This window comes from Mus caroli, chromosome 7, assembly GCF_900094665.2.
Source record: "Mus caroli chromosome 7, CAROLI_EIJ_v1.1, whole genome shotgun sequence".
Classification (NCBI taxonomy): Eukaryota; Metazoa; Chordata; class Mammalia; order Rodentia; family Muridae; genus Mus; species Mus caroli.
The window spans coordinates 89,299,321-89,311,956 of record NC_034576.1 but is presented as its reverse complement, the minus strand read 5'-3'; the positions used below and the strand labels follow the sequence as shown (position 1 = coordinate 89,311,956).

Genomic DNA, 12,636 nt, shown 5'->3' with positions numbered 1-12,636 from the left:
TTTTTTTTTTTTTTTTTTTAGCTCCGAGTTTGATTATGACTTGGCATCTACTCCTCTCCAGTTTGTTTGCTTCTTTTAATTTTTTCTCTAAGCTTTCAGGCATACTTTTAATTTATTAGTATGAGAATTCTAGCTGGAGGGCTTTGCAACCTCATAGGAACAACGATACCCACCAACCAGATTCCCTAAATCACCCAGGGACTAAACCACCAACCAAATAGTACAAGGAGTATCCATGTCTCCAGCTGGATTTGTAGCAGAGGATGGCCTTATCTGGCAACACTGGGAGGGGAGCCCTTTGGTCCTGCGGAGTCTTGATGACCCAGGTTAGGTGAATGATAGGGCGCTGAGGCAGACTGAGTTTGGGGGTGTGGGAGCACCTTCATAGAGGCAGGGGGAGGTAGGAGGAGGTACAGGGCTTGTGGACGGGAAACATGGAAAGGGGGGGATAACATTTGAAATGTCAATAAATAAAATAACCAATAAAAATGAAAAAAAAAACTCTCCAATTTCTTTATGAAGACATTTAATGCTATGAACTTTCTTCTTAGCACTGGTATTATAGTGTCCCATAAGTCTGAGAATGCAGTGCCCTCATTATTGCTGAATTCTAGAAAGTCTTTAGTTTCTTTCTTTATTTTTTTCCCTGATTCAGTGATCATGGAGGAGAGAGTTCAGTTTCCAGGAGTATTTTGGCCTTCTGTTGTTTTTTTGTAGTGGTAAATTTTTAATTCTAGCCACCCTCCAGAGCTCTCTTGTTTAAAGAATGAAACACACACACACACACACACACACACATATCGGCTTAATTTTTAATATGTCTAACTAGCTCAGTGTTTGCATACTTCTAAACCTCCCCACAGCTAGCATATACTCCCTCTAGTATTTGTGGGTTAACATTTTCTAAATTTTTTTTTTTTTTTTTTAATCTTTGGCTTCCCAGACCCAAGCAGGAAAGTTGTCCCTGGGGCCACTTCCCAGAATTCTTACATGTCCGTGGGCCTTTACTTCTAATATCACTGTTTCCCCATCCTATCCCCCTGACCCCCTCTGTCCCTTGCCCATGCAATCTAAAAGTCCCACCTTAGTCTTCCTGCCCATCCATTGTCTGTATGGCAATTCTTTATTACCAAAGCCAGCTGGGGGCAGGGACCCTCAGCATCTGGAAGTGCAGCTTTTGGGAGTCAAATTAAGACAAAGTACTCAAAACAGTCCCCAACAATTACTGTTGTTGTTGAAACCAACTTTAATCCATGGTGTTCTGACAAGATGCAAGGGGTTATTTCGATTTTCTTTTATCTATTGTGGTTTAATTCTTTTGAGACAAATTATATGGTCAATTTTGGAAAAGGTTCCATTAGGTCCCAAGAAGAAGGTCTATTCTTTTGTGTTTGGGTTAATTTTTCTATAATTATCTGGTAGGTATATTTAAATCTTAACCTCAGTTGGTTTCATTGTTTCTGTTTAGTTTCTGTCTAGAAGATCTGTCAATTGGTGTTGTTTCTCATTGTAAAGTACGTTTTTTTTTTTTTTTTTGAGACTTTATATGCCAAACTTGTGGGAATTGTGTTGCAATTTCATTCAAATATATACATTAAAGAATGGCAGAAGTGCCTTGGGTGGGAGAGAGTTAAATTTATCCTTATAGTTTATTAAGTTTTTTGTTATAGGAACATTCAAGACTCCTACAAGAACGAGGTGTGGCTTATATTAATGCTGATTCTTCCATAGAAGGTGAATATTGTTGGCCCCATTAGAGAACAATGGTTATTCTGGAGGTAGAATTTCATCCTAGCACAGAAAGAAGCCCATTAAGATGAAGTTAAGATACCTATGGCTGATTTCACATCTTTCCCTTTGATTCAGGACTGACTTCATGAGTAATTAAGAGGCATCTCCCCCCCCCCCCCCCCCCCGCTGTATATCAATGCTAGTTCAGGAAGACTGCATTACTTAACATGCCTCTTCTACCAGAGTATCTTAAATATGGTTCTTACCTGTTGAATGCCTAAGTCACAAACTTGAAGAATCATTTGTTTTTGAATTACATATATGACATTTATGTTTAGGGACTAGTGAAATGGATAAGCCATCAAAGGCAATTTGAGAGAAGCCTGACAAACTCAGGTGTATCATGTGAACCTATTTAAAGATGGACTGTGAGAACTAACTCCAAAAAGTTTTATTTTCACTTCCATGTGTATACAATGATACACACACGCACGCACACACACACACACACACACACACACACACACTTTTTATGTGATAAATAATGACCATTCTTAAATCATATGATTTGGGAGCTGGAGGTATAGCTAAATGATGTTATTATTATTATTGCTAGTTTTGAACATTTGATTTGTCCAGTATTTTAGCAATCACTGGGCTTAGATAATTATGTCATATCTGAAACTGGACCATAATTTTTAGGATTAAGAACAAATATGCATAAGTTCAATGTGATTGAGAAATACAACCCTCCATTCTTTGGTTAAATGTTTATTTCTCAAGGGATGTAATAACACATACCTGTAAATATATGTTAAAATATAAACATAAATATAACACAAAACTAAAGTGATATTTTTATTTATTTGAAAGTTTTATAAATAATAAAGTATGTAAAATTGAAAAAAATTAAAGCTTTACTCAGATTACCCTTAATGTCTTCTCCAAAAGATCTGTTCTCCTTGAATTGTAGTGTTTCTGTCCTATGAACTCTCATTTATCTGAGGAATATGCCAGAAATATATTTAATGCTCTCTTAATTCTTGCCCATGTAATATTTATGTGATATAGCTCTCATGTGATATAAGTACTTATTTTCCATACTGTACAGAAGAGAAAGCTGTGACTCAGATGTCAGTCAACTTCCCAAGGGTTACCTGAGAGGAGAGGGTTGAGTTCAGTCTTTCCTATCTATTATGCTTTCTTACCTCCTGTTATATCTTACAGAACTTTGGTATTACAGGTAAATGATTGGAAATCCACATTTTCACACAGAAAAGATAAAATGTTTCATTTAATGAGTATACCTTGATTTATTATACTTATGTAGTATAATAACAACCTAAATAAACCACCTCACACAAAAAAGCAAAGTCACTACAGTAAAACAATAGAAATTTTGTAGCACATTTAATAGTGCCTTTACATTTCAGTTCTGTAGCTGATGTTGTAGAGATTGTCAGTGATGCATATGTACTTTTCTATATGAAATTTCAACTGAATAGAGAGCCATGTATGTAATTCTTTGATCCCATATTACGTGTATTTATATTGTAAGAAATGCCTTATCTCCTTCCTAGTTACTCATATAAAACACTTGTCTATCTATCTATCTATCTATCTATCTATCTATCTATCTATCTATCTATCTATCTATCTATCTATCTATCTATATGAGACATAGAACTCACGAACATTCTGCTTCAGTTTCCTGAGTGCTGGGATTAAAAGCCCACGCCACTCAGCCTTCAGTGACCTGGATCTTACTTTGTGAATAAAAAATACCTAACAGTCCCATGTTCAGGACACATGTAATGGCTATTCCTTGTTGTCAACTTGACTATATATGGATTAAACTACATTCCAGAATTGAATGGATCACCTGTGATCCAGATTTTGAGTTATGTGAAAAACAGACCAAGGACAAGAAAAAAGAACAGATTCTATGGAGTGTTACATCCAGGAGTCAATGAGATCCCTCTGAAAATGTAACATGAGCCCAAAGGCTGAAGAAGTCATGCAGATATGGTGTAGGATACTGATTCAAGCTGAGGGAACAGTATTTGAAAAATGCTTAAGGAAAAATTTTTAGGTAGAATAGGAAGTAAAGACTTGGAGAGATGGCCTGTTGAGCTCTCTCCCTAATCTTCAGGACAAGATTTAGCAGTCAGTGTCATAAAATTTGTTTTTATAGCTTAAGATTGAGAACAATATAGGGTGTTTTATAAAGTGTATTTTTGAAGGAATAAGTTTATCTACAGTTTAACAATGGTCTTTGGGTAAATAAATAACATAAATGAAAGAAATAAACCAGGCAATTCCTTCTGTTTCAGGAAATTACACTCTAAGAGTTGATTGCACACCACTGATGTACAGCTTAGTGTACAACCTAACAAAAGAGGTAAAGAGGTGGGAAAATCTTTGCAGAAACTCTGAAAATAATATTTTGGATGCAACTGTTATTTTAAATATTTATATTGTTTGTAGCTAACTTTCTTTTCTCATGAAAAATATTCTTTCAGAATTTTCTCAGCTAACCAACTCTTTCTCCATATATTATCTGCTATTTTTCCCACCTCTGTGAGTCAGCCTATAGGCTGCATTCTGTCTACCATCTGTACTTTGGAAATGACAAAATAGACCTTACAAAGCAGCCACTAGAGTCACACTGTAACTGGAACTACTGTTTAATTCCTTTACTCTATAATTACTTTATGTCCCCTTGTATGGTAAAATTAGGTAACTCACAAGGTACGGATGACTGAATAAATTTAATGAAATGCACCCATTTGTGGACAAAACCTAGGTGATTCCTTCTTGATTTTTTTTTTCCTTGTACTCCAATCTTTGACTTTACCATGAGGGTCTGACCTTCCTTCTAGCTCTCTTAGCAGCAGCAGATACTGAAGTTGTTTGGAGGCACCGTTTACACTTCTATGTGAAAGGATCTTTAAGAGAGGGTTTTGATAGGTAGTTCAGATCTACCTATACATGAGATCCAGATCTTCCTGTCTAGCCTCCAGATTTCCGGAGTTGCAGGAGTGTATCATCATTGTAGCTGCATGACAGACTTTTGAGACTGATCTCAAATTACTGCAAAAATCAAGCAACCCACAAAACCAGATCATTGGACATATTTACCAATACTGCATTTCTAAAAAAAATCATAATTACTTTACATAGGATTTATAAATAAATCTTTGTATTCAAAGCATGGAATTAAGTCAGGAAACATGATTCCTACTACAGGTATAAGAAATATATTAATTAGTATTAGCATTTAGTTATTTAGTATCTGTATCATTTAAAGGCAGTTTTATTAGTTACTATATAGCATGTGAAACTTAAATGTCTTAAATCCAGTGTTTCAGAGAAATCAAACTGTTCAATAATTTATGGCAAATTATGAGGAAGCTTGACTGTTTTGTTCATCTCCTGAGTTAGTGACCTTCTGCTACAGCTGTAAAAACACTGCTGGGTCAGGCTTAATATTTGTAATTTATAAAACTTTCCTTTATTTCTTTCTTTGTTTCCTTCTTTGTTTCCTTCTTTCTCTATTTTCTTTGTTTGAAGAGAGTTTTTGCTATTATTTAAATATGTTTATTTGATAGACTGATATTTTTAATAATATAGTATTGTTCTTTTAAATTTATGTTCCTTAAGAAAATGGAAGTGAGTTTATAAATGTGAATAAAGTAATTTTGTTTCTTTATTCCTATTTTATTTATTAAGATATAGATATATCTTCTAATTTTCTTCTAATGTGAAATAAATCTAACTTGTGTATATATAATTATTAATGGATACATTTATTACAGTATATACTACATGAACCTCTACATTTTTATATAAACTATTAAATATTGTAAGTGTTCAATAGATTTTTATATTTTTAAAGTATTTTTTATTTTTTAGATATTTTCTTTATTTACATTTCAAATGTTTTAAACTATTACACTTAGGTATTAGGTATAAAACATTCCAAAGATTCTTCCACTGAACTTAAATAACTATGGAACCTTAGTGATGTTCAACTTATTACATACTCTTGGTACAATTTTATATGCTATAATTCTAAAATTTAATAATATTGGGTTTTTTTTTACTTCTTTTTTTTCACTCATAAAACCAGACAATGATTTTAAACCCTATTTGCTTAGCAAAATTATAAAAATCAATCAAGTAAAAGAACTAGTCATTACATTCCTTTATTTATGTTATATAATGATTTCATTATGGATCATGTAAGACTTCTGCAGTCCTACAGATAAGAGGCAGTAATAAAGGAATATTTTCTTTAGTAGGAGAAGTATATGGTTTTGAGAATAGTTTTCTTTGATCTAGGAAAATTGGCCTATGCTTGTTTTCTCCACAGACAATGACTTGCTAATTTGTGAATTCTTTTCTATATATCCCTTATCTTCACACTTGCACACTATACATATACAAACATTTTCTCTTCAGAACTTTTTATTGTAACTCTCTGATCCCTATGCTTTTTATTGATCCCAAAACCAAGAGTATATCAAGGAATCCTATAGCAACCACATAATTCACAACTACTAATATAGAGATCTTATCTCTTATTTTGCTGAAATGTAGTTTAACTCTTCACATTCTTATAATGGACATTTAAGCTTATTCATCAGATTTGTGAGAATTCTCCTGTTTATATTTTGTATAGCTGCAAAGCCCAGATGAAGGTTTTGAAGGAAAATCTCTTTATGATAGCTGGAAAGAAAAGAGTCCTTCACCTGAGTTCACTGGAATGCCCAGGTACAGCAACAACACAACCATTCTACCAAGATGGTCACTGCGGGAATGTTTTGGATATAAAAGTGTATATTTGCCTTAATATTTTACTAAGAAGTAGCTTTCAAAATGCTCTAATATCTGAAAAGAAATATTTGTCTTCATAATAAAAGGTTGTGTTTAAAATAAAATATTTTTCTATGTTTTGAAATTATTTCTGATGGTTTCAAAATTTATTTTTAAGCAAGCTATATGCAAGAGGCAGCATCCAAGTATCAAAGAACAAATTTGACATTTAATGCAAACTGAGGTGGCATGTAGAGTGTGCCTTTGAAATTATCTTGAGTGATTGCTAAAGGCCAGAATAAAAATTTCCTTCAGAAGAGGCAAGAAAATTGTTGGACATTGTTCATTGTTGGACAATGAAGAAAGAAATAAAAAGATAGTATGAGAATCTCTCTCTCTCTCTCTCTCTATTGCTTTCTTGATCACATGCACACACACACACACACACACACACACACACACACACACACACACACACAAGATGAATGAAGCAATCTTCAACAAGTTCTAAGAATTTTATTTTTTTTCTCTTATATCTTATACATCCCTTTAAAAACTTTCAAGGAGCATAAAAATTACAATGCAGCTACATTCTATTTTTCTTTTAGTGAATGATTATAGTTTTAAAATGTATGTTCCTCAATACCTTTACATAAAAAAAACCAAAAAAACACTTTATGTATTACAGGTGAAGAAACAGAAAATCGTTCCCAAGAACCTACATACATTTTTAACTAAGCAACTTATTATAAATTAACAAAAGTTTAAGCAAACAAGGTAATTTTCTCAGCAGGTCCTCTTAACTGACAGGCTACATTTTGTGGTTACAAAGAAAGAATCAGTTATCTCAGTAATTATTTAAAGAAGTAATCATATAAACATTTTAAAAGAATTACAAATGTAAACATTTATTTAAAAAACAGTCATTACAGGGGCTGCAGAGATGGCTTAGCAGTTAAGAGCACTGTCTGCTCTTCTGAGGGCCCTGAGTTCAAATCCCAGCAACTACATGGTGGCTCACAACCATCCGTAATGAGACCTGACTCCCTCTTCTGGAGTGTCTAAAGACAGCTACAGTGTACTTACATATAATAAATAAATAAATCTTTAAAAAAAAACCAGTCATTTCTATTTTAAATCTTCAAGGTACATAACTACTCACTAACAGTTTTTATTAAATCTTATCAGGAAGCTGAGGAAAAAAATGGAAATAATTCTTTATTTCACATTTTTTATCACATTTTTTTATCACATTTGATTACTAGCCTACCTTCAGCAAAAGTCATGTAAGTCAGTTCTATTCGATCTGCCATTGCTCTTATTCCCTGAGCTTAAAAAATCCCCAGTTCAACTATTTAGTGGAGCTGCCTTCCTGAACTTCAGTTTGTTTTTAAGATTTTTTTACATCAGAGCCATTGACAAAAACATCTTAACAAACTTCTCAAAATTCTTTCTAAGGGTGGAGGTCATTGCTAACAATCTACATGTTTAAGAACTTTCCAAGGGTGGTGACTGAATCAATGATATGTTCCAGAAGCAATGCTTGAAAAAAATCACCAAGCACTATAACTTTGACTGCTAATCATATGGCCCAGTGGACAGCTGGGGCCCGCTTAGAATCTTCATCCAACACATAAATTACAAAGGACATGAAGACCATGAGAACAACCAGCAGAGAGATGCACCAATACAGCATCAATTACTCAGGACACTTAGTACTTGGGTCTCTGCCTTTCTGAAGAACATACATGTATTTAGTTCTAACTGGTGGTCTGCATTCTGTAAGTTAAACTGTTGTTCCTCTTTCAAAGGCCTTGACAGCCAAGCTTCTAATGCCAAGGGCCCTTCAAATTATTCTGTGAGAAATAACTAACAATTTATAAAATAAAGTGAAAACTATGGTGCCCATTAGAATACCTGATATTTGTACATGGTCCATGTTAATGGTCACAATGGAGAAAATGGAACACAATTCCTGCCAAACATTTCTCACATGTCTGTCTATAACTATTTCTTTTACTGAATACCATGTATTTAACAAATACTGCATCTACTCTGATAATATTATAACTACAACTTAGTGGTTTTATCTTTACATGCAAGAGAAGGGAAACAAATATCTCAATAGTTTGTAGAGGTAGAGATCTACAGAGTGAATATGTTGATCTGACCAAATTTATATCCTAATCTGAAAAAGACTTTTTCCATTCACTAATTTGTACAACAAAAATGAAACAAATATTTTGAGCAAAAGTATTTTCCAACCTCCAAAATCTTAAAATAAATTGTGATTTATGAAAGTGACCATCCATGGAATAGTATTGAAGAAGAAGTACATTTTTCAGTACCAGAAAAAAATATCTTATTTCAACTGTATGTCTAATGCTCTCATATTTAAAATGGTATGACTAGAATGTAGAAACTGATCTTTGGTCTTTATAGAATGAACAGAGTACTCTGAACTAATTATACTGATTTTTGTCTCTCAGAATTAGCAAGCTGGGGTCTGGCAATGATTTTGAAGTATTCTTCCAAAGACTTGGAATTGCTTCTGGCAGAGCCCGATATACTAAAAATTGGGTAAGTCTGAGTTAGAGAATCCTTACAGATTAAGTATGGGTATGTTTTAACCAAATTAATAAGTTTTACTTTAAGACTTATTAGAGGAAGGGGAGTACTGGAAAGTCATAGAGATGTCTCATTGGTTCTTTGTCCTGCCTTTGTTACCCTGAGCCTGTATTCACATTCCAGTTGCACTCATCTTTTCCCCTGATCTTTTCCTAATGTTTTCCCTTAAATCAACAGTTCTCAGGTTGTGTGTCTTGACCCCTTGTGGGTCAAATGTCCCTCCTAGAGGTCATTATTATATATCCTTCTTATCAGATCTTAATGTTATGATCCATAATAGTAACAAAGTTACAATTATAAAGTAGTAACAAATACAGTTTTATGATTTGGTGTCACCACAATATGAGGTACCCTGTTAAAGGGTCACAACATTAGTAAGGTTGAAAAACACTGCCTTAAATATATTATGTTTTATTGATTCAGTGACTCAATATTTACTTCATAATTTAAGTTCCTGAGAATTATGTTGGGCTCATCTTTACTTACTTTCACTCCAAATTTATCAAACCAAGTAAGATATGACAATATTTGGACTTCTGTCTGTTATTGTAGCTCAGATCATCAAACAAAAAAAAATCACTTAATAAATATTGATATAAAGCAACAAAACCATAAATCATTTTTATTTCTTGTATTTAGTGATTGATAAATCTTTAGTAAGCTTTAAAAATGTATAGATTGAGGGTGTAGTGGCACACACTTTAATCCCAGAACTCGGGAGGCAAAGGCAGGCAGATTTCTGAGTTTGAAGCCATCCTTGTCTACAAAGTGAGTTCCAGAACAGCCAGGGCTACACAGAGAAATCCTGTCTCGAAAAATCATTTAAAAAAATGTATACATTATAAAATCTGTATTAGTTCTGTAAAAGCTTCTTGCTAGCAATTTATGAATCATATGTTAACTGCACCCATGTTTTCTGTTTTATACTGAGGTTTTTCTTTTTAATTTTGTACTAATTTTAACCTAATTTTAATTTTTAATTTGTAAGTAATATCTTATACATATACTTTCATTTTCAAATATATGTTATTAAAGAAAAAAAGCAATAGTTATTGTCTTACTTAGGTTTATTAATGCTGTGATGAAACTTCCTGACCAAATGAGCTTGGGAAAGAAAGGTTTAATAGGTTCACACTTCCATGTCACTGGTCATTATCACAGGAAGTCAGGGATTAAACCTATAGGCAAAGAGCTGATGCATAATCCATAGATAGGTGCTGCTTACTGACTTGCTTGTTCTGACTTGCTCAGCCTGCCTTATTATAAAAACAGGATCACCAGCCCAAAGATGGCATCTACCCACAATAATTTTGGTACTTCCTCCATCAATCACTAATTAATAAAAGACCCTACATGCTTGTCTACAGCCTGATCTTATGGAAGCATTATCTCAGTTGAGTTTTCCTCCTCTCAGATAACTCCAGCTTTTGGCAAGTTGACATAAAACTAGCCAGCACAATTATTAAACTGATTATTCAATTCACTAAAGATGATTAAAAGGAAGAATATAGTCACAGGAAAAAAGATTGGACCCAACTCTAAATTCCTATTGTGCTTAAACTCTAAAGTCAGAGGGGATTATTCAGACATCAGTGAATCTTTGTATGTATTATCACTTGATCAAGTTACTTGCCCTCAGCCAGAGATCTTTTGGGGGTAAAAAGTTGAGTTTTTATGGGGGTTAAGATGAAAATAAATACATTTGACATATGAAACTAAACCAATCAAATCCAGGGAATTGCCAAATGAATCAACTTTGAATTCAGAATTAAACTCATCCAAATTAATAATGTCACAGTCTCTGTCTCTCAGAATTATACTAAATAAAGTGTTCTTTATATCTGGATATTTATTTATTTTATTCTATTTATTCTATATTATTCTATTTGAGCTAGCCTCCGCATCCCCCCATCCCCACTCGCCTCCAACATGCAGGAGGGTTTTGATGGTGGGGAACTCCCAAATGTCTATCAGGGGAAGACTTTAAAATAAGCAGCAAGCAGGAGATAAGTGTGCAAGCATCTAATTGGAAAGCTACTGTGGTCTTTAACAAAAATTGTTTGGTGCTGAGAGTCATATCATAACTTAATTTCTGCTCCCCTCTGCATTGCTGGTCTTTAAGAAGGGGGGAAATTATAATCAGAGGGGTGCAGGTTTGTTAGGGGAATAACCTGGAGACTCTGGTCTTGTTGAGGGTGTAGTATGGAAATGCTAGTATTGTTGGGGATTAGCTTAGAGACTGGGTTTTGTTGCAGGTCAACTTGGAAACTACTGCTAGGTACTACCTGTTAGTTTAACTAAATTCTAACTTAGGTTTGGTTTTCTAAAATGGAGTATGAACTTAAAAGATTTGGCCTCTCATGAGCATCACCTCTCTCTCCTTAGAAAGACCCCAAGTTCACTATGGGGCTCTCTCTGTTTTCTCCACTGGTCAGCATACTATCTCTCAGAGTTTTATTTGGAGGATTTTCAGTGATACAGAGTTCTACTTCATAAATTCATAAATTTGCTCCACTGGTGTTTATTTATTCCTCAACTCTCTCCTTAAATAATTGATTTTCTAATGCAGTACTACATAGTCCTTTCTTTGGCCTCTTTACAAACTTCTATATCTCTTATATTTTGGTTGAAAAGTCTTAGGTGTGTTTCTTAGGGAATGTTTTCATATTATTTTTGCAGCATGTGTACACGTGTGTCTATCTGTACATGCCTAGGGTAGTCCTTTATTAAGTTATAAGAATCTTAGTTTACATGATCCCTGTCTGCTAGTTTTCTTTTTTTTTTCTTTCTTTTTTTTTTTAGAATTAATTTTTTATTAGGTATTTTCCTAATTTACATTTCCAATGCTATCCAAAAAGTCCCCAATACACCCCCCCCCACTCCCCTATGCACACACTCCCACTTTTTGGCCTTGGAGTTCCCCTGTACTGGGTCATATAAAGTTTGCAAATCCAATGGGCCTCTCTTTCCAGTGATGGCTAACTAGGCCATCTTTTGATATATATGCAGCTAGAGTCAAGAGCTCTGGGGTACTGGTTAGTTCATAATGCTGTTCCACCTATAGGGTTGCAGATCCCTTTAGCTCCTTGGGTACTTTCTCTACCTCCTCCATTGGGGGCCCTGTGATCCATCCAATGGCTGACTGTGAGCATCCACTTCTGTGTTTGCTAGGTCCCTGCATTGTCTCACAAGAGACAGCTATATCTGAGTCCTTTCAGCAAAATCTTGCTGAGGTAATGTCTATCTTTTTCTCCGAGNTGAGTTTCCTGTAAGCAGCAAAATGTTGTGTCCTATTTGTGTAGCCAATCTGTTAGTCTATCTCTTTTTATTGGGGAGTTGAGTCCATTGATATTAAGAGATATTAAGGAATAGTTATTATTGCTTCCTTTTATTTTTGTTGTTAGAGTTGGCATTCTGTTCTTGTGGCTGTCTTCTTTTACGTTTGTTGAGGGATTACCT

The 12,636-nt window shown here is 34.2% G+C and overlaps 1 protein-coding gene across 1 annotated transcript in view; it reads left to right on the top strand.

The window, feature by feature from the left end:
- Positions 1 to 12,636, top strand: part of Folh1b (folate hydrolase 1B) — a 259,684-nt gene that overhangs the window by 32,787 nt on the left and 214,261 nt on the right. Inside the window, exons 12-15 of the mRNA XM_029479572.1 lie at positions 1,671 to 1,734; positions 4,065 to 4,132; positions 6,416 to 6,507; positions 9,039 to 9,129. Of these exons, the coding sequence (XP_029335432.1) occupies positions 1,671 to 1,734; positions 4,065 to 4,132; positions 6,416 to 6,507; positions 9,039 to 9,129 (315 nt within the window). The remainder of the gene's footprint in view (positions 1 to 1,670; positions 1,735 to 4,064; positions 4,133 to 6,415; positions 6,508 to 9,038; positions 9,130 to 12,636) is intronic.